This window comes from Paroedura picta, chromosome 5, assembly GCF_049243985.1.
Source record: "Paroedura picta isolate Pp20150507F chromosome 5, Ppicta_v3.0, whole genome shotgun sequence".
Classification (NCBI taxonomy): domain Eukaryota; kingdom Metazoa; phylum Chordata; class Lepidosauria; order Squamata; family Gekkonidae; genus Paroedura; species Paroedura picta.
Window position 1 is genome coordinate 74,795,609 of NC_135373.1, and position 19,081 is coordinate 74,814,689.

The 19,081-nt window shown below is 42.4% G+C and overlaps 1 protein-coding gene across 1 annotated transcript in view; it reads left to right on the top strand.

Annotated features, from left to right (window-relative positions):
- The window catches only part of PNPLA8 (patatin like domain 8, phospholipase A2), a 51,210-nt gene extending 32,335 nt beyond the window's left edge, over positions 1–18,875 (top strand). Inside the window, exons 9-10 of the mRNA XM_077338524.1 lie at positions 14,024–14,219; positions 17,556–18,875. Coding sequence (XP_077194639.1) covers positions 14,024–14,219; positions 17,556–17,830 — 471 coding nt within the window. The 3' untranslated portion in view covers positions 17,831–18,875. The remainder of the gene's footprint in view (positions 1–14,023; positions 14,220–17,555) is intronic.
- The last annotated feature ends 206 nt before the right edge of the window (positions 18,876–19,081 follow it).

A 19,081-nucleotide genomic window follows, 5' to 3' on the forward strand; every position in this document is an offset into this window, starting at 1 on the left:
CACACACAGAGAAATACAAAGCATACAAGGGTAATGAACAAGTTGTTTCCACACTACTTCTCCCTTTTCTGACTGCTTTATCAGAAGTAATTTAAAGCCAGGTGGAAGTCCTCAATGGCTGAGCAGCACACAGGACTGTCAGCCCTGATCCTGCAATGACTCCAACTCACAAGCAGTGAGCTGCCACCTGTGAACTGCAGCAGCACCACTATTGCACCACCCTCTGGGGAAACATTCTCTGGTGACTGTAGCTGATGGCTGCAGGGCCTTTTGTTTTGGCTTCCAATCCCAGGCTGCAGGACTGAAGGCATGAGACACAGACTACAATCTGAGACTCCTCATGTTCACCTTTTGGAGTCTTCACCTTGTCTGATTGGTCGTCCTGCAGCATTCAAGGGCTAGGACCAGTTTCCTCCATCTCTTCTTCATCTGAGTGGTGTAGTAGCAACTGTCTTTGAGAAGCACTAATTTTTTCCTCTTGTCCTCATATGTGAAGTATTTCAGCGGCATAATAGAATGATGAACTTAGAGCATGGAGTGACAGATGCTGTCCTATGCTTGCTTCTTAGCAGAAAATATTTAATTTGTGGTGATATGTTAAGATGACCAGATTTTAATATTGGTAAAACGGGACACCATTGACCGGGGGGGTTCTTGATTAAAAATTTGGTCTATATGGAGCAACAACAAGTTTCATAGAATGCATAGAACACAAAAATAGTATTGTAATACATATATTTTTAATTTCAACATAAGTACAATTTGCTAGGTACCCCCAGATGTCCCTCCAAAAGTGGGACAATGTGGTCACCTTATGATATGTTAAAAATATATGCAGGAAAAAAAAATGTGTCTTGTGAATTTTTCCTTTTTCCTTACCATGAAAGCTCTCATGGCCTCTTTCTTTACTACCTACCAGCCAGCCTACACTTATATGTCCCTGTGTTCAGCTTTCCTTCCTTTCCTTCCTGGCAGTCTATTCCCACGAAAACTCTGGCCAGGTTTCACCATGTTTGTTGGGACAAGCCGAGCTGTGTGATGGGGAACCTGCAAGGATTTGTGGAAGGTACCTCACCTTCCCCTATGTTCCCACCTCAAACAGTTTCCTTTCCCTGCTTTCTTTCCCAGTCATCAACAAACCTACCTTTTATTTGCTTCCCACTATGACAGATTGCTCTCTATACCCTTCCCAACATTGAGGTAACTTTTCCCTCCAAAGCTCACTAAAGATCACTGACTCACCCTGTCACTAGTAGATATTTTAGGCTTCACTCCACCTTGGGAGCTTATGGGAAGGTATAGAGCCACCTTTTCAAAAAAACAAACAAGATCACCCAAGTTTGCGGAAAAAGCTCTTTAGCATGTGACCCTGATCCATGGATTCAGATATTCTTAAATTCCTTTGTATTTAAGAGCATAACATGTCCTATGAGATATATAGATAGATATCATCAGTTTATATTTTATGGCCAAACCATTGCAGTCTGTACAAATCCAAAAGTGCAGACTGCAATGGTTTGGCCATGTCTGCAGAATGAATACCAGCAGACCGCCTCATAAACTCCTGGCGAAAACCACCAATTGAGTAGAAGATCCAGCGATGGGTGCCAAGGAACACATGGCTTAAACAGATCAAGGAAGGCCTTAGAAACCAGTGATTGACTATCCATATGTCCAAAACTATAGCCCCCAATTACCAAGAGTGGAAACATATTATAAACAAGGCAAAAATCCAGCAGCACCTACAGCAGTATATTGGCTGAGAGGACAACCTGCTCCACCAGTCGCCAACTAAAGGATAAAAAGAAAGATATTTTAACTATTGTCCATTTATGTACTAGAGCTACAGAACAGGATTCAGAAGACTCAGCTAATTTATTTGAGGTTAAAAACTTGGAGTGTACTTCCAGCAAGTTTGTATACAGTTATATTTTTCCTTCTGCGTTTCTGAATGTACTTCATTCAGTATGAATAATAGTAGCTATTAGATCACATTAGGTGCACAGGAAAAAGTTAATCACACATTTATTTATGCTCAGTGAATTCTCTTCAAAGTTAGAACTGAACATTCATCTTGGTTGCATTGGAAAACCCAGAAGTGATTGCAGATAATATTTTAAGTTTGGATGTACATCATCAGTCAGAAGAACAGTGAAGGACAGCTGCACTATTTCTCAAGCATGTATTTAACGAAAGGCAAGCACATTCTCAGATCACTTTCATATGTAGCAAACATTTTAAGGTTGCTTGTTAGGTTTTTAAATGGGGGGGAATGGCACGTGACAAGTTTATTTACAGCTTTGCTTGCTTTTGTGATTTGCTTGTGCTAGTTCAGTGTTTTTTTCTTTTTCCACAAACACAATGAAGGTAAACAACAGAGCAAGTCTGTGAAAATGAACTAGAAATGCAAAGCATGTCTGCACAGGCATTGAGGTGAAATGGTTGCTATGGAGCCAGCAGACTCCAAGTATTGGAATTGGCTTTGCTAAATCGCATCTTTCAGTACATGATACTGAGTTCACATAACTTACTGTGTGAATCAAGGGTTTTTTAAAAGTGTTGTGTACAGGCTGACAGCTGTTGTGCATTTCTTAAAGATGAAGCGAAAATTTTGAGAGTGTGAAAATGTACAGTATTGTTAAAACAGGAAGAAAAGCTTTGAATTAGAAGCCTCCTGTTGGGTTCAATGGGAAAGTAATTTTCTTTGGTATTGTTGACCACTTCTGTACCACTTTAAGCAGTGCCAACATTCTGGTAGCTACAAAGCATTTTTTAAAAGCACTGCTATTTGTCCTGGGCATCAGATATTGAACTGCACAAGGAATAAAAATTAGTCCTTTGGCCTCAAGATCTCAATGGAATCCTAAAAACAGAAGTAAATTTATGTTACTTCCAAAGACATGAAAATAGTGTTGACAAAAGTAGCAAATCTTCCTGCTAAAGAAAGTCAAGCAGAAATACACAACATAATTTTACAGTTCATTTTGATGAGGCTTATCACTGAGGAAGGCTTATACTTTTTCTCACTACTTCCACATGTGGCTTTTGGATAAAACACAGTGGGGATCTTTAAAAAGAAAAAGGAAAAAAACTCACCCTTAAGCTTTTAAGGAATAATCAAAGCCAAGTGACAAGTGCCAGTATTCTTCCCCATTACTTGTTTCCTTCACACTTTTTTAAAGGGTTCTTTTCAAACAAGTTCCATAGATAAATTACTTTGGCAGTTACAAAACTAACATTTAGACATTCTACTGTAAACCTAAGCATATTTTTAAAACTAAAAGCAACCTGAAAATCAAAGACCTCTGTTGACATAATAGCTGTCTCTCTTTCTTCCTTGCTTTTTCTCTCTATCTTTCTCTCTTTCCAGTAAACTAAATAATTTACTACCAAAAGTAGCGCCATTAAGATTAAATCCTTTAAATGTTCCAGTGTGCCAATAGTAACAGCAGGGCAAAGGATCAATGTAAGAATGCAAGAGTACAAAGAGAGGCAGAGATGGCTCATGTATATTTGGGGAGCAGTGAAGAGAGAAACTTGCAGTTGGAGTCAGAATAAACAGGGAGCAAAGAGAACACAAAACAGAGGGCAAAGAAAGGCAACATGAGAACTGAAGGGAGAATAAATAGAATGAAGTACTTGTCAGTTTTGGCCACTTGCCATCCAGGTCAGTGAAATCCAGGGCTTATTATATACTCTGTGCGGCTGTTTAATACATCATTCATTTTATAGAGAGGATGTACATCCTAATGGCTTTTACCTAAGGAGCTTTACTTCACATTTTTATGTCCTTCAACATGTTAAGAGTAAAAGCTACTAAAGATGTTACTGAGCAGTCTATTCTGTAAACTTTTTAAACTGTTTTAATCTTCTAGCAGCTTGAAGCTTAAACAAATGTCGACTTTACATAAGATAGCTATTCAAGCCTATGCTTTAAATTGGGGGGGGGGGACCAAGAGCAAAATGATATTCAAATAATGTTTTCATTTAATGAAATTCATGACAATTGCTGCTTCCTTTGAAAATTCCTGTGTTAAGATGCACGTTTAGAAGCTGTTTTGAGAAAAATAAATTCAAGGGGAAAGACTGCAGCTTAGTGGAATACTTTTCATGAGCTGTAGTTACTCATATGTTATGAATTTTAACTATTAACTTCAAAATACCATAAAGCACAATGAACAATCAGATCCACGCTACAATGATGTGTTCCAACACATACACAAAATATTCTGACACACCTCGCGCTTGAGCGTAGGTTTCAGGCTTAATAACATTCCTCTAGCACAGTCATATAAGTGTCACAGACTGTCAGTGTTCATTTTAAACCTTTAGACCAGGGGTGTCCAAACTCTGGTTCTCCAGATGTCCATGGACTACAATTCCCAAGAGACCTTGCTAATATGTGCTGTTAGACCATGCAGGCTGGGTTATACAGCTGCTGCTTTGCATTGTTTTGGCTCTGTGCTGCTTCTTCTAAGCCTAAATAGTTGTGGCATCAGTTCTGGGATAGCCACCATAGCTGCTTGGTGCTGCCTGCCTCAGTCCTGGACTTTTGCCACAGTACCTCCTTTGCCCACTGGCTTCCTACCTATGGCCAGTGGCCATCTTTTGAGGGTGAAGGCAGCTTGCATCCCAGCATTTCCCCAAGCTTGGTTTTCTTCTCTTCTGACTTGTTCTCCCAGAGAGCCCTAATGCCACTTGGGCCTCCCAACTTTGCAACCCTAAAATATGAGGCATTTAAGTGTCCAGTATTTACCCCAGCTTTTTTCCTGAACAATCAATGAAGATACTAGGCAATCCAGGTCTATACGAGACACCTGGCAACCCTAGCTTTTCTATAGTGAGAAAGAGGGGTGGGGGTCAGTCCCCTGTTCATCAGAAAAGCTGTGCTGGGGTTTATGAATCAATAAATGTAGGCCATGAGCAATAGATAGATGGGCAGTTAGGTGAGAGAGTGGGGGGGGGGGGGAAACGCCTGGATTCATCCCATGATTTCAGTTTAATGAATCTAGTATATTAATATAAAGTGTTCTTAACCCAAATAGATACTATTGAGATTTAGTTTCACTCAGTAGACTCATTCATCAAGCAACACAGTGTTTACTCTATCATGTTAGGATGCCATCTGATTTTAGCCAAAATTAAAAATAATGTGCACTGAGAGACTACTGTTCTTACTTCTGCTGTAGGCAAAGTATATTAAGTGTTCCAGAAAGAGTTCAAAAAGCTTTTGTAGATTGTACTGAAAGCTTAATCAAAGGACTTTCTCATCAAGGCAGTGATCCACATCACTGCTTTAGTTACTGCAGCTGTAGTTTTTAAAAAATGAATTTGTTTTGAGTGAGAATGCAATTTGCTGTGGTTTGCTTTGCACATTAGTTTTTAACTGTTGACTGTTGATGTGAATTAGGTAGTCCTGTCACACCACAACACGGTCTCCTAATCTCATGGAACACCTGTTCAAAAATAGCTTTACAAACAGATAAAACCTGATTTGTTTTAATATTTTAGCATTAGAAGCTATAAGAATGAAATGAAGTCCAAATGACAGCCCTTTAACAAAATGCTGTGCTTGCAGCAGTTTAGGTTCTCTTCCTTTCCTTCTTGTGCTCATTTTGGCTTTGTAATCAGTGCTGTTGTCTTCCCAATAAGGTGTTGTATGATTTTGATAGTCTTTTTGATATGAAAAATCAATGACCTAAATCCAACCTACATAACATTTCCTAGTTAAAGTTGCAGTGAAAGTTTTCTTTTTCACACTGGAAACAGAAAGGAAAGAAACTTCTTTCCTACAATTAGGGTTTGCGATTAGGATTTCATATCCTGTCAATTAATGTCTCATCTGTTTCCTTAAAATAGCGATCCCCAACCTGTGGGCTGCGGACCACATGTGGTCCTTCGACTAATTGGAGGTGGGCCTCGAAAGACGCCTTCTCCCCCCCTGGCCCTTTACAACACACTTCATTGTTGTGGTGTGTCTGTATCTTATTTTGAAGGGATGCTTAAACATTACCATAGCGATCAGAGAGCGCTAGGGCAGTGGTTGAGAGTAGAGGAGTAAACTACCCCCCCCACCGGGCCTCATAAAAGGCGTTGAGTGGTCCCCAGTGAGTGGTCCCCAGTGATAAAAAGGTTGGGGACCACTGCCTTAAAACATACAGTTTTGCTGGGCTATTTATGTTTCACTGTGGTTTGCAGTACTAGTGCTCTGAAAACTTACCTCCAGTCTTTGAAAATGTTTGCCTTTTTGATGGGCCCTGATATGCAGGGCTCATTCCCTACTTCCTGTACATCTTACTGAGCAACTCAAATATGCAATTAGCTTTTTCCCTCTTCCAAATCATCTGTGTGCCTAGAACCTGCATACTGAACTATTTCAAGCATACACTGCTTGTTTTTGTTGTGTCTGTGAACCTCTGTTTCAACAGACCCATCTAGCAAACTACAGCTTGGTAATTCTTGACATGTTGTTGTGGGAAATGTGAAGTGATTTAAGTCTTTGTGTGGTTTCTTCAATTGCTCAGAAGTGATTTAAGTCTTTGTGTGGTTTCTTCAATTGCTCAGAAGTGCAAACCCTTGATTTGGTGTGAAGGATTTTGTTTATTCAGAGCAAGCAAGATAACTCAAACAATACCTGGTTGAAACAGACATAGACAGACATATCATATAAACTCTCAACCCGCACCCCTCCCCTGGTGAGAACCCGTGAAATGCGTAAAGACTTCAGATAGTGACAACAGCCAGATAAGTGGTACCCAAGGTCACATTTCAGAGGCAAATGGAGATGGATGGGGGAGAAATGGGGGAAGGTGTGAAAGTGAAAGGAAATTGACAGAACAGAACCGAGCCTCAATGACCATTTATGCACTGGAGGTTTCATGCCGTTCTGCAGGCTGGAGTTTTAGTCATGGCAGGTTGCCCCACCTTTTCCTGCACCCACACTGGGGAACATTTGGCCTAGTGCACCTCATCCATCCCCGATTTGTGCTCCTGCATGAGAGCTGGGGCAGTGAAGTTCCCAGGGTTAATATGACCCATTATGCACGGGGGGAATAGCACGCATTCGGGGTGGAATGGCGGCAACTAAATGCATGGTGATAATGCATGGTGCTGGCTGCAACTGGCTGCAGATTCGATGCACACCGCCAAAAAAGCCGCGTTAGCGAAACGCGGAAGAAACCGCAGCTTCTCTGGCGACCAGGGCCCAATCAGAAGCGGTGCCAAAGGCGCCGCGTACATAACCGGGGAGTTCTGCATTGAGTGCCAGAGCCACAATCGAAGTGGCTGCTGGAACGCCGTGGCAGGCAGGAGGGCACCAAAGGGAATGGGGACAGAAAGGCGGCTGGGGAGCCCAAAGGGGAGGGGGATCAGAAGAGCACCGTAGGCATCAGGCCGGGGAACAGAGGGCAGCATGTCCCTATCTAGGGACGGCACAGAGGCCACCGCACCGATGGCCCACCAATCCCCGAACCCTCCCCCAACCACAAATGACAGCACAGGCGAGGGAGTGTATGCTAACAGACAAACTTTATAAAACAGTAAAATAGTATAAAACAGCACAAAACAGTAATACAAACAAGTGTGAACAGCAAGACAAACTCAAAATGCGAGGGGTAAACAGTATTAAAGGGGACGAACTAGGGGGCGGAGGAAATGGGGCAGCAAACAAGGGGAGGGGCGAACTGGGAACAGACTAAGGGGACGGGAACGCGCGGACACCAGAAACCCCCCCAAAGTCCAGCTTCAGGACGGCGGCATCCGTGGCGGCAGCTCACGTTGGCACTGGGGAGGGTCTGGCAGCAATGGAGTCGCTTGCTCCCTTCCCCTTTGCTTGCTCCCTCTCCCTCCATGCCCGTCGGACCCGTCAGGGCTGCACCTGCACAGGCTGCAGTCGCCCTTCCTGGTGTCCGCCTCCAACACGGTGCCTGCTTGCCGACACAGCGACGCGCTTGCCTCGCTTCCCCTTGGCTCCGCATTGACGCCTCGATGCCCGCCGCTCTGGATTTTGCCGCCGTTACACCCCGTCCCGTGCATAACTGGTTTGCTTCGTCTTCCCCTCTGCGTTTTCCATGTGACCCGAAATTGCCTTTCCGCAGCCGTGCATAATGGGCCTTTGAGACCCCCTTAAGAAGATAGGGGGCGAGGCAAAAAGGGGCAAAGGGAAGGGGGAATACAATGTTTGAAATTTTTTCTATATTCTTTTCCTGTATACTTTTATATAGATGGTATATAATACCTAAGGTAACTGCAAAGATTTTAAAGCGATCTGATTCTAAGAGCTGGAAATGTCATGATAAAGCGGGTTTTTCCATTTCTCCTTTCTTTTTTATAGATACTGGGCTAAAGTTCAAAAGGTTTTATAAGAAATGCTTAATGTTAAATACTTTAAAAAATGTTGTGTACAAGTGCAGGAGCCAGCTGATCCCTTAGCTCAAGGATATGCCTTGGCTCAAGTATAACGGTAACAACAAGGTGAAGTAAGCCTCAATATGAGACCTCCTTAAGAAGGAATAACTGAAATTTTCTGAAACTTATACTTAGTTAGATGAAGAATGTTGGGAGCAGTGGAGATTTTATTTGGATTTTCTTACTAAGAAAGAAAAGACTGGGGGGGGGGGGGACGAGCAAAGGGAAGAAGGATCATGGTTCTTGATATTTCTTCTTTTTATACTCTTATATAGATGGTACATAACACCTAAAGTTGATTGTAAGTGCTGGAAATGCCATGTTAAAGTGGTTTGTTGTTGTTTTGTTTTTCTTATGTGGTGAAGTATTAGTTAAAATTGTTGAACTATTTAAAAAGGTAAAACTGACATCCATAGGCAACAGAAAACCAATTTAAGAATTTCAAGAATAGTGGGATCTTTATCTGGAGTATTTGGCAAAATGAAACTTCAAGCAAATGGGGACTTTGGGGGTAGGGGTAGGGGTGAGGATGATATTGTAACCAAAGGTATTATTTCCTTGTTTCTTTCTATATCTATACAAAATTTTTAAAAAATTTAAAGAACAGAACCAAGGTAATAAAACATGCCCAAATGGCTGGCTTACTAAAAGATCTAATGGCTATTATCAGTCATGGCAGAAACATCCTGCTGCTCCAGTATTAGCCCCCAGCCACCACAGACCCTAGGGAAGGCTTGAAGGGGTAGGCTCAGTGAAAGTCCTGGGCCAGCCTGGGTGACCAAATGTGGGTGGCTTCCACCCACTCCTGATCCCCTATAGAAAACTTCCAATATACTAGATACTAGAGCCTTCCATGATGCACCTGGGAGTCCTTGTTGAGTTCAAAATGGGTGTGTTTATCAAGGTAAATGGGGAGCAACATGCCATTTATGTTTCAGGAGCACAGTGCAGCATGCTACAATGAAAAACAGAATGGATATTCGTATATGTTTTAGGAAGAGACAGTTCATTTCCGAATTCAATGCTTGCTCCACCCCCAACAACTTAAATTCCTACCAGAACTTGGCAACAAACTGAGAACTCCAGTTGGACACCACTTTACAGGGCAGGCTGTGGAGCTGGTACATGTTTTGAACAAAGAGTGGTGTGAGTTTCTGGGCTCTAGGAAAGGATGGACAAGGCACAAAATAGGCTTGCTTGGAAAACAGGTCCATCACTATCCACAAGACAGTTTTCCCTTGGCTTACAGGAAGGTCGGCGGTAAAATCCATTCAGATATCCTGCTAAGGGGCTGCAGGAGTCTTTAGGGGGTCACAGGAGTCCTCACGGTTTGCCCCCCACCTGCTTAGCTGTGATGCACACTGGGCAGCCCTGAACCTAGTTCTCAACATCTTTGTGTGTTAGGCCCCCAATAATGCCTATTCACCAGGTGGAGGTTCTTCAAAAACCCAAAATGCCCTGCTGTCCACAAAACATGTCATATCTTCAGGACCTTGGGTTGAGTGGCTGTGGGACTGTAAAGTCTGTTATCCTTGTAGAAGAGTCCATCCCACTCCTCCAGGCTCAAACAGAGCATGGGAAACTCATTATTTTCCCCCAAATCCCTAAGGAGCCAGTCAGTGGAAGGGGTTGTATGGTGGTGTGTCACCGCAAAGAGACGGAAGTGGGCAGGTGAAAACACAGAGTCAACCACCGGCTCCAGCCTCCTGTCATGTTGCAGGAGGCATAACAGAGCTTTGGCCAGGAAGTTCTGCTTGCCCAGTAAAAACTCCATCCACCAAATTGACTTGGGGAATAATATTTTTGGCTAGTAGAGGACTTGCAGATTTTTGTGGTTCATCCACACCTCAAATGGGCATAGGGATACAAATGCCTGTCTAACCCTGCTGGAGGAGGACTGCCTCCATTGTCATTTCACTAGGATCTACTTTCACTATGAAGGGCTTCGAGGGGTTGGCATGGTGGATAATACTCAGTTGTAAACAGCTGCTATAAGTCATGAAATGCCCATTGGCACTCCACCATCCATTGCAGCTGAGCTCCAGGCTGCTTCGCCCCAGCCCCACCCTCATTGCAGTGGTCTTTGGATTCTGAGTCCTCTGCTGTAGACATGTTGGTTGAATGGGGGACATGAGTCTGGATTTGTGAGTTTCGATGATCTGTGAGGTTTCTTCAATTGCTCAGACATGCAGATCTCTGACTTGGTGCAAAAGGTTTTGTTTATTCAGAGCAAGCAAGATAATGCAACAATACCTTGTTGAAACTGAGGCATAGACAAACAGGCAGCATTTAAACCCTCAGTGAGAGAAGACTTCAGATAGTACAACAGCCAGATAGGTGATACCCAAGGCTGCATTCTGAGGTGAATGGAGGTGGATGCGGGAGAGGTATAAAAGTGAAAGGAAACAACCAGAACAGAACCAAGGTAATAAAACATGGCTTACTACAGATCTATGGATTTTATACTTTGTAACCCACCTTGAGTCCAAGGAGGAAGGCGAGATATAAATTAAATAAATAATAAATAAATATTCTATCAGTCATGGCAGAAGCATAGCATTCTGACAGGCTTGCACTAAACGTGAAAGGTTTGTTATGAGGACTGCAGGTAACAGTTTAAATGTTTAAGGCATGGCTGGCAGTTTGGGAAAGAGAAAGACCAATTAGGTTTTAATTCCTGAATTTTTCAGGTTTTGATAAACTACAGCTAGGTTAGCAACCTTTATGTTTTGTAGTTAATGTTAGAATCATGTTCTTCATGAAAGAAGAAAGCTTCACTGTACTTTTCTGTGTTCAAAGAACTATGATGCAAGATGAAAAATTTTCTTTGTGTAAAGGGAGCAGCAAATTTGGAAGCCTAGGCATCTGTATGACAGGTTGTTTCCTACATGTTTGCAAAATTTGTATAGAGTTTGCAATGTAATATTTTTCTTTCACAGAGAACACTTGTTCACCATTTTCTGCTCTGCAGAAAAGTATGTGTCCTATTTGTTACTTTCGAAGGCCACACCAGTTAAAAGAACTTTCTGTCTTGTAGCTGCCATCTGTAGGCATCATTTGTTTGGGTTTCATTCTGGGAGAAAACATTAAGAAGACAATAAATATATCCAAATTGGTGATTAATGGGCAGAAGTCCATAATTATGGAATATTAAGAGTAATTAACAGCGACCCTGACATTACACTTCATCTGTTTCCTCTCAAGCATGGAGGCATTTGTATAGCAAATGATAACCTTATAAACTTAGCTTGTTATTCCTGTATAGTTCTTGAATCTGTTAAACATCTGTTGTATGATAATTTACTGCTCACCCTATGTATGACCTGGTATTTCCCATTTCATTGCATATGAAGAAGTGTGCACGCACATAAAAATTTATAATTTGATTTAAACTTACCTGTCTTAAAGGTGCCACTGGACACAAACTTTGTCCTGCTGTGTTAGACCAACATGGCTACCCACCTGAATCAGTGTGTACCTATGTAAGAGGTGACACATCATTCCTTCATGCTTACCATTATCCTAATTTAGGAAGTTTCCAGTATTTCGGAAGGGATCTTCTAAAAGCTATGATTTAAAGGGGAAGCTGAAAAACCAGTGTGCTCATGAAATGTGGCAAAAATCTTCCTCCTTGCTCTTTTTTCTGTCACCTTACGCATAAAGTGAGCATTTTGTTGTTGTTATGTGCGAAGTCGTGTCCGACCCCTCGCGACCCCATGGACAATGATCCTCCAGGCCTTCCTGTCCTCTACTATTCCCCGGAGTCCATTTAAGTTTGCACCTACTGCTTCAGTGACTCCATCCAGCCACCTCATTCTCTGTCGTCCCCTTCTTCTTTTGCTCTCGATCGCTCCCAGCATTAGGCTCTTCTCCAGGTAGTCCTTCCTTCTCATGAGGTGGCCAAAGTATTTGAGTTTAATCTTCAGGATCTGGCCTTCTAAAGAGCAGTCAGGGCTGATCTCCTCTAGGACTGACCGGTTTGTTCGCCTTGCAGTCCAAGGGACTCGCAAGAGTTCTCCAGCACCAGAGTTCAAAAGCCTCAATTCTTTGACGCTCGGCCTTCCTTATGGTCCAACTTTCGCAGCCATACATTGCAACTGGGAATACCATAGCCTTGATTAACCCACTTTTGTTGGCAGGGTGATGTCTCTGCTTTTTAGGATGCTGTCTTTTAATTTCTTTGCTGCAGTCCCCACCTGCAGTGATCTTGGAGCCCAGGAAAATAAAATCTGTCACTATCTCCATTTCTTCCCCATCTATTTGCCATGAATTGAGAGGGCCGGATGCCATGATCTTTGTTTTCTTGATGTTGCGTTTCAAGTCAACTTTTGTACTCTCCTCCTTCACCCGCATCAACAGGCTCTTTAGTTCCTCTTCACTTTCTGCCATTAGAGTGGTACCATCTGCATATGTGAGGTTGTTGATATTTCTCCCTGCAATCTTGATCCCAAGAGCATTTTAACTTTTATCTATTCATAAATTGAATCTTCTCATTTAATAAACACATTCTTCCTGATTTACATTCTGATTTCAAATGAAATAGATCATTTTTAGAATCAGACAAGGCTATGTAACTGCAAGTATTATTTGATGATATATGGCAGATTCAGATTGCTGTACTGTTGTTATCTGTTTCCTTGAATGTGTATTATGCTCTTCTAAAGACTCGTGAGATTGGTTGTCTGGGAATGAAGACATTTGTACTATGGTGCTATTAAATTAATTTATAATATGATTGATCAAATCTTGTGTGCCATTTGTACCAGAACTTTACCAGATGCCATATAGAATAACAAGCTAGTGTCTTTTAAGAATAACAAGGCAAGGAAATACAACCCCACAAACAGAATCCTGCTACACAAACACTCGCTTCCCAGCCCTTTCTCTATTCTCTCCCTTTCCAGCTCATTATCTACTGTCTGTTTTCCAACTCCTTTCTCTGCATTTTCTTTCTATCATTGCCACTGCTTTCCCCCAAACCTGCAGTCATACCAGGATTGTGAGGGCTAAGGCTCCCATGCTTCAGTTGCTAGGCAACTCCACAGTGTCAATAGTAATCATGCTAGATCTATAAGTATTCTCAATTTGGGGGGGGACTTCGACTCCCTCAATTGTGCAGGTTCCCTTCCTTCCAGATTTCTCTGCAAATCCGAGAGATTGCCCCCAAAAGATTGTATATATGCATGTATAGGGAAATCTCCTGAATCTGTACATGAGCCCATTGTGCAAATGTTTTCATTTGTACTCTCGAACCATTGTTCAGAATTATGTGTAAAGATACCAGTTAAATTCACCATCTGCTGTACTATACTAATACGGCCTGTGTAAAGGTGACCTTTTATTTTGGCTGTTGCTCAGAATGTTTGCTTGGGGAAGCAGCAGAGATATTATTCATGTAGCTTTCCGTCATTATGTATTCTATTTTATTTTGCTATCTGAAGAGACGACTTCTTAACAGTCAAGCACCAAATTCAAACATGAATGGTGTGTGTTGTACCAAATGGATTTTATACAGTGCCTACTTTATTTGTATCTTGTAGTATTTTAACTCTGTATCTATAAATACTGATTACTCAGACTTCTCTCTCTCTCTCTGTCTCTCTCTTGTAATTCACAGGATGGAGGGCTACTGTTGAATAATCCTACAGCTTTAGCAGTGCATGAGTGCAAATGTCTTTGGCCAAATATGCCTCTACAGTGTGTAATATCTTTGGGAACTGGCCGATATGAAAGCGAAGGGAAGACCAATGTCACATATACAAGTCTGAAAGCTAAGCTGACTAATGTGATCAGCAGTGCCACTGATACTGAAGGTTGGTTTCAAGTGATTGATGTTGTTTTGTAGCTCTTCACAGTACTTGGATAAATTATTTTTATTGAGAAGCAATATAACAGAAGCTATATTGAGGTAAAAACATAGAATTTAAGAAATAAAGGGGGCTAGTATACCATTAACATTATCAAAGAATATTCTATTTCTTTATAGGGCATATTTCATAATTTTCATTTGAATTGGGATTATTTTATTGATCTCATCTCCTGCCCATCTATAGAAGGACTTGGGTTCTGCTCACATACAAAGGTAGCATACAAAGAGAGAATTAATACTGATTGTTTGAGTTTGTGATACATTTTAAGAAGTAAGCTTTTTCTCTGATTAATATATTGTTAGATAGTCAATAAAATGTGGTGCTGATAAATCTTGCAAAATATCCATTTATTAAGTTAATAGCTTGAGACTATACCATGATTGTACTACTACTGAGTTGTCACTAATAAATACATCACATCTGAAAAGTGTAGCCATAATGGGATTAGGTTTTAGAGATACAGAGATGTGGCATGAAGAAAGGCTATCACTCTCTTAATGCAGGAATTTTGGGGTGAATTAAATAATAAATCAAGCAAGGTTTTCAGAGATTTGGAGTGGTAGTAATGAATGAGCAGAGAAGGAGAAATATACTTCTCTTCTAGTCAGCCTGCTCCCAATTGGATCACTTATTTATTAGTGTAGAAATAAGTGGTCAATTCAGATTTAAGGTACATTTTAAAAGTAATTTTAAAAATTACCCAGTTGGGTGGCGGGCGCATTTAAGCTTGCTTGCGGATACTTATGGATCCACTTGGTTTCCGGAATGTTCTGTGGGACCCGATGCCTCCTGGAGACTCACTGGTGGCCTTGGTGGAGGACTGGCAGTCCTGCCTGATGGCCGCTATAGATGAGATTGCCCTAAACATCCTCTCTGTCCTCAAGTCAAACGGATCCCCTGGTATACAGGGGTGCTCTGGGAGAAGAAAAGGGAATTGAGACAACTAGAGCGAGTGTGGAGGAAGACTCGTGACAAAGCTACAAGAACATCTTATCACACAGTTATGAGGGCATATGGGAAGGCGATGAAAGTGGCAAAATGGGAGTTTTTTGCCACAGAAATCGCGTCCGGGTGCTCTCACCCAGCCCAATTATTTAGGGTAGTTCGGTCACTTACCGCCCTTGAGGGGAGCCAAAATGCTAGCCAATTGGAACTCAGCTGTGAGGCATTAGCGAGCTATTTTGTGGACAAAGTCTTGTCACTCCGCCATGACCTTCCTGTTACAATTAATACAGTTAATGAACTGGAGGCCTGTCGGCCGCCTTTGATAGTGAGGTTTGATGGCTTCTGATGACTCTCTTCTTCTGAAGTCGACAAGTTGCTGGGGTCAGTCAGGGCAACCACCTGCCCCCTTGATCCCTGTCCCTCTTGGCTTCTCAAGGGAGGGATTCAAGGGATAGGAGGCCAGCTCAGGGACATTATTAACCTCTACCTGGATCCTGGGGAGTTCCCTGAGTGGCTGAAGGAGGCGGTGGTTCACCCTCTCCTGAAAAAATCAACGCTGGACCCACAAGACCCTGGCAGCTACCGCCCAGTGTTGCGCTTCACGTTCCTGGGCAAGGTGCTAGAAAGGGCCGCAGCGGACCAGCTCTTGGCTTTCTTGGAGGAAACTTTGGCACTCAATCCATATCAGTTGGGCTTCCGTCCTGGCCATGGGGTGGAGATGGTGTTGGTCGCCCTTATGGATGACCTCCGTTGCCAGCTAGATAGAGGCGGGTCAGCCGTGCTGGTTCTTCTGGACCTATCCGGTGGCCTTTGACATTGTGGACCACAATTTGCTGATCCACCGCCTTGCCGGCACGGGGATAGGAAGCACAGCCTTACGCTGTATACGCTCCTTTCTCCAGAACCGGACCCAGAGAGTGGCAGTGGGGGATGAGTTCTCGCGTCCCTATGGACTCCCATGTGGGGTCCCACAGGGGGCGGTTCTCTTCCCCACACTGTTCAACATCTTTATGCACCCTCTGGCACAGCTGATATGGAGCTTTGGGCTGGGTTGCTATCAGTACACTGATGACACCCAGCTCTATCTCCTAATGGACAGCTGCCCAGGCTCTCCCCCAGAACCATTTGCCAGATGTTTGGAAGTGGTGTCTGAATGGTTCGAGTAGAGTCGCCTGAAACTCAATCCCTCCAAGACAGAGGTCCTGTAGCTGGAAAGTAGGGGGGCAGGACCAGGAAGCATGTTTATCCACCCTGGCAGGAGCGCAACTCACCATCGTGCCCCAAGCCAGGAACTTGGGTGTTACCATCGATGCCTCCCTGACTATGGAGGCACAGGTCAAAAGAGTAGCGGGCCAGGCATTTTTCCATCTTTGCCAGGCTCGGCTACTAGCGTCCTACTTGTCTCCCGACCACCTAGCTACAGTGATCCATGCGACGGTCACCTCCAGAACAGATTACTGTAACTCGCTCTACACAAGCCTACCCTTGTCCTTGATCCGGAAACTTCAGCTAGTGCAGAATGGAGCTGCTAGGGTCCTCACTGGCACATCTTGGAGGGCCCATATCCAGCCTGTGCTGAGGCAGCTCCATTGGTTGCCTATTGCTGCCCGGATCCTGTTCAAGTTATTGATTTTAACCTTTAAGGCTTTACGCGGGTTGGGACCCACATACCTGCAGGACCGCCTATCACCCTATGCCTCCCGCAGGACCTTATGCTCTGCGGGGGGGGAAACCTATTGGTCGTTCCCAGCCCCAGGGAAGTGCACCTAGCCTCAACCAGGGCCAGGACCATCTCTGTCCTGGTCCATACCTGGTGGAATGAGCTCCTGGGTGAGCTGCGGGATTTGTCAACGTTCCGCAGACCCTGTAAAATGGAGCTCTTCTACCGGGTCTATGGTTGAGGCTGGGGTCAGTGGAATAGATCTACTGCCCCCCCTAGAGAGGCCAAGGGGCCTATACGGACCTACAGTGGACATTATCCTCGCTCCTTTCCTCAATGCCCTGTTGTGTGTGTGGGGGGGTAAGTTTTGTGTCCACCATGTTATGAATTTTTAGTCTTTTAATGGGGACTTTTTAAAGGGGTTTTTTAATGACTGTTGTTACCCGCCACGAGCCTGCGGGGAGTGGTGGGATCTAAATCAAACAAATAAATAATTTGAACCCTGTGATCCCAGATCCTAGTTTGACACTCTAAGTGCTATGCCATGCTGGCTCTCAGTATTTTATATATGAAAAATACTGATAAACAGATCAATAGGACATGAAAGAAGGGATGGAACTTCTTTTCTGCAAAAACTGAGTTAACAATTTTACTGTTTTTGTTCTTAAAACCAGAAGTCCACACTATGCTGGATGCTCTTTTACCTCCAGACACATACTTCAGATTTAACCCTCTGATGAATGAAGACATAGCTCTAGATGAAAATCGTAAAGAAAAGCTTAATCAATTACGGACAGACGGCATTCGATATTTAGAACGGAATGAAGGGAAGCTGGAGAAAGCTGCCAAAATATTAACAGAGGAAAAAACAACATTGCAAAGACTCAATGACTGGATCAGGTTGAAGACTGACATGTACGAAGGACTACCATTCTTTTCCAAATTATAAATATATAAGGCATGAAAAGTTATCCATTTCCATATAAAACATATTTCAAAAAACTGTATTAAAAGGGATTGGAATGGTATTCGTTGTAATTTCTTATGAGTAGCTGTTTATAAATTCACAGGATGGAGGAATGGTGATGGTGATGGCAAGCCTGTTGCCTTGGATCTGAAGATTCTCCTGCATGAAAATAACCCCACACTTTTGCTCACATTGTTTCTCTGGTCCCCCGTCCCCATCGAGCCCCCTGAAAATTTGCTTTTGAACGCTCCCTGAATTTTCTAGATCCAAATGCCTTTGAGAAGGTGTTGCCTGATCAGAAGTACATTCCTCTGTGGGATTTTTGAATCCTTGATCTCCTTTACAGTTTTTTGAAAGATTTTACTGAGTCACTGTTTTCAAAATTTGATGACAGTACAAATTAAAATTATATACTGAATAATTTGGATTTTTATCTGCTATTTGTTATGGTCTATTTAAATTTGTGATAATGATGAAAGACTAATTTGTTATATTCAGAAAGCGTATTCCAAAATCATGCTGTTGACACAACCATAACATGTTTACCATTTGGAGTTGGAGTAGGTCAAATTGGACATCCTGCTCTGCACTTGAACCAAAATTAGTAAAACCAGTTTAGCCCATGGAAACCAGTGGAATAAAACTGTGTTAAATCTATGACTTTCTTAGTTTTAACAGGGTTAAAGATTGAATTGCAATTATTGTAAATTTTTGGACTGCATTAAGCTAATGGCACTGCCAGGATCATCCTTTCTATTTAAGGGAGATGTATATTGCCTTCTGGCAAAATTTGTGCATGTTGAAAGGTGTATCATATACATTGGGTCTATACACAAGTTTTTGCAATACAATATTCAGCTGATCACACTGAAGTCTAAAATGGGTAACATCATCCTGTATTTTGTTTGAAACATTAATGTCTTGTCATCAGTTCTGTTGCAAGGTAATTTCCTATTTGAATGTAATTCTAAAACGTACCTTAAACTTCTGTATGTCTTGCAAGGAAGAAAATAAATTCTTAAAATTATTTGTTATGTATTAGCATAGTTTTTTCATTGATGCTCCAACAGATCTAAAATGTGAATAAAATATTTGTGTTGTTTGTCCTTGATAGGCTTAAAGACTGAAATCTTTTATTAAAGAAGTCAGGGTGACTTCTGTGTATGTACTTAGTGGGACATGGTTTTCGCACCTGGTTATATATTGATGTACTAAACTGGTATTGTTTGGGGG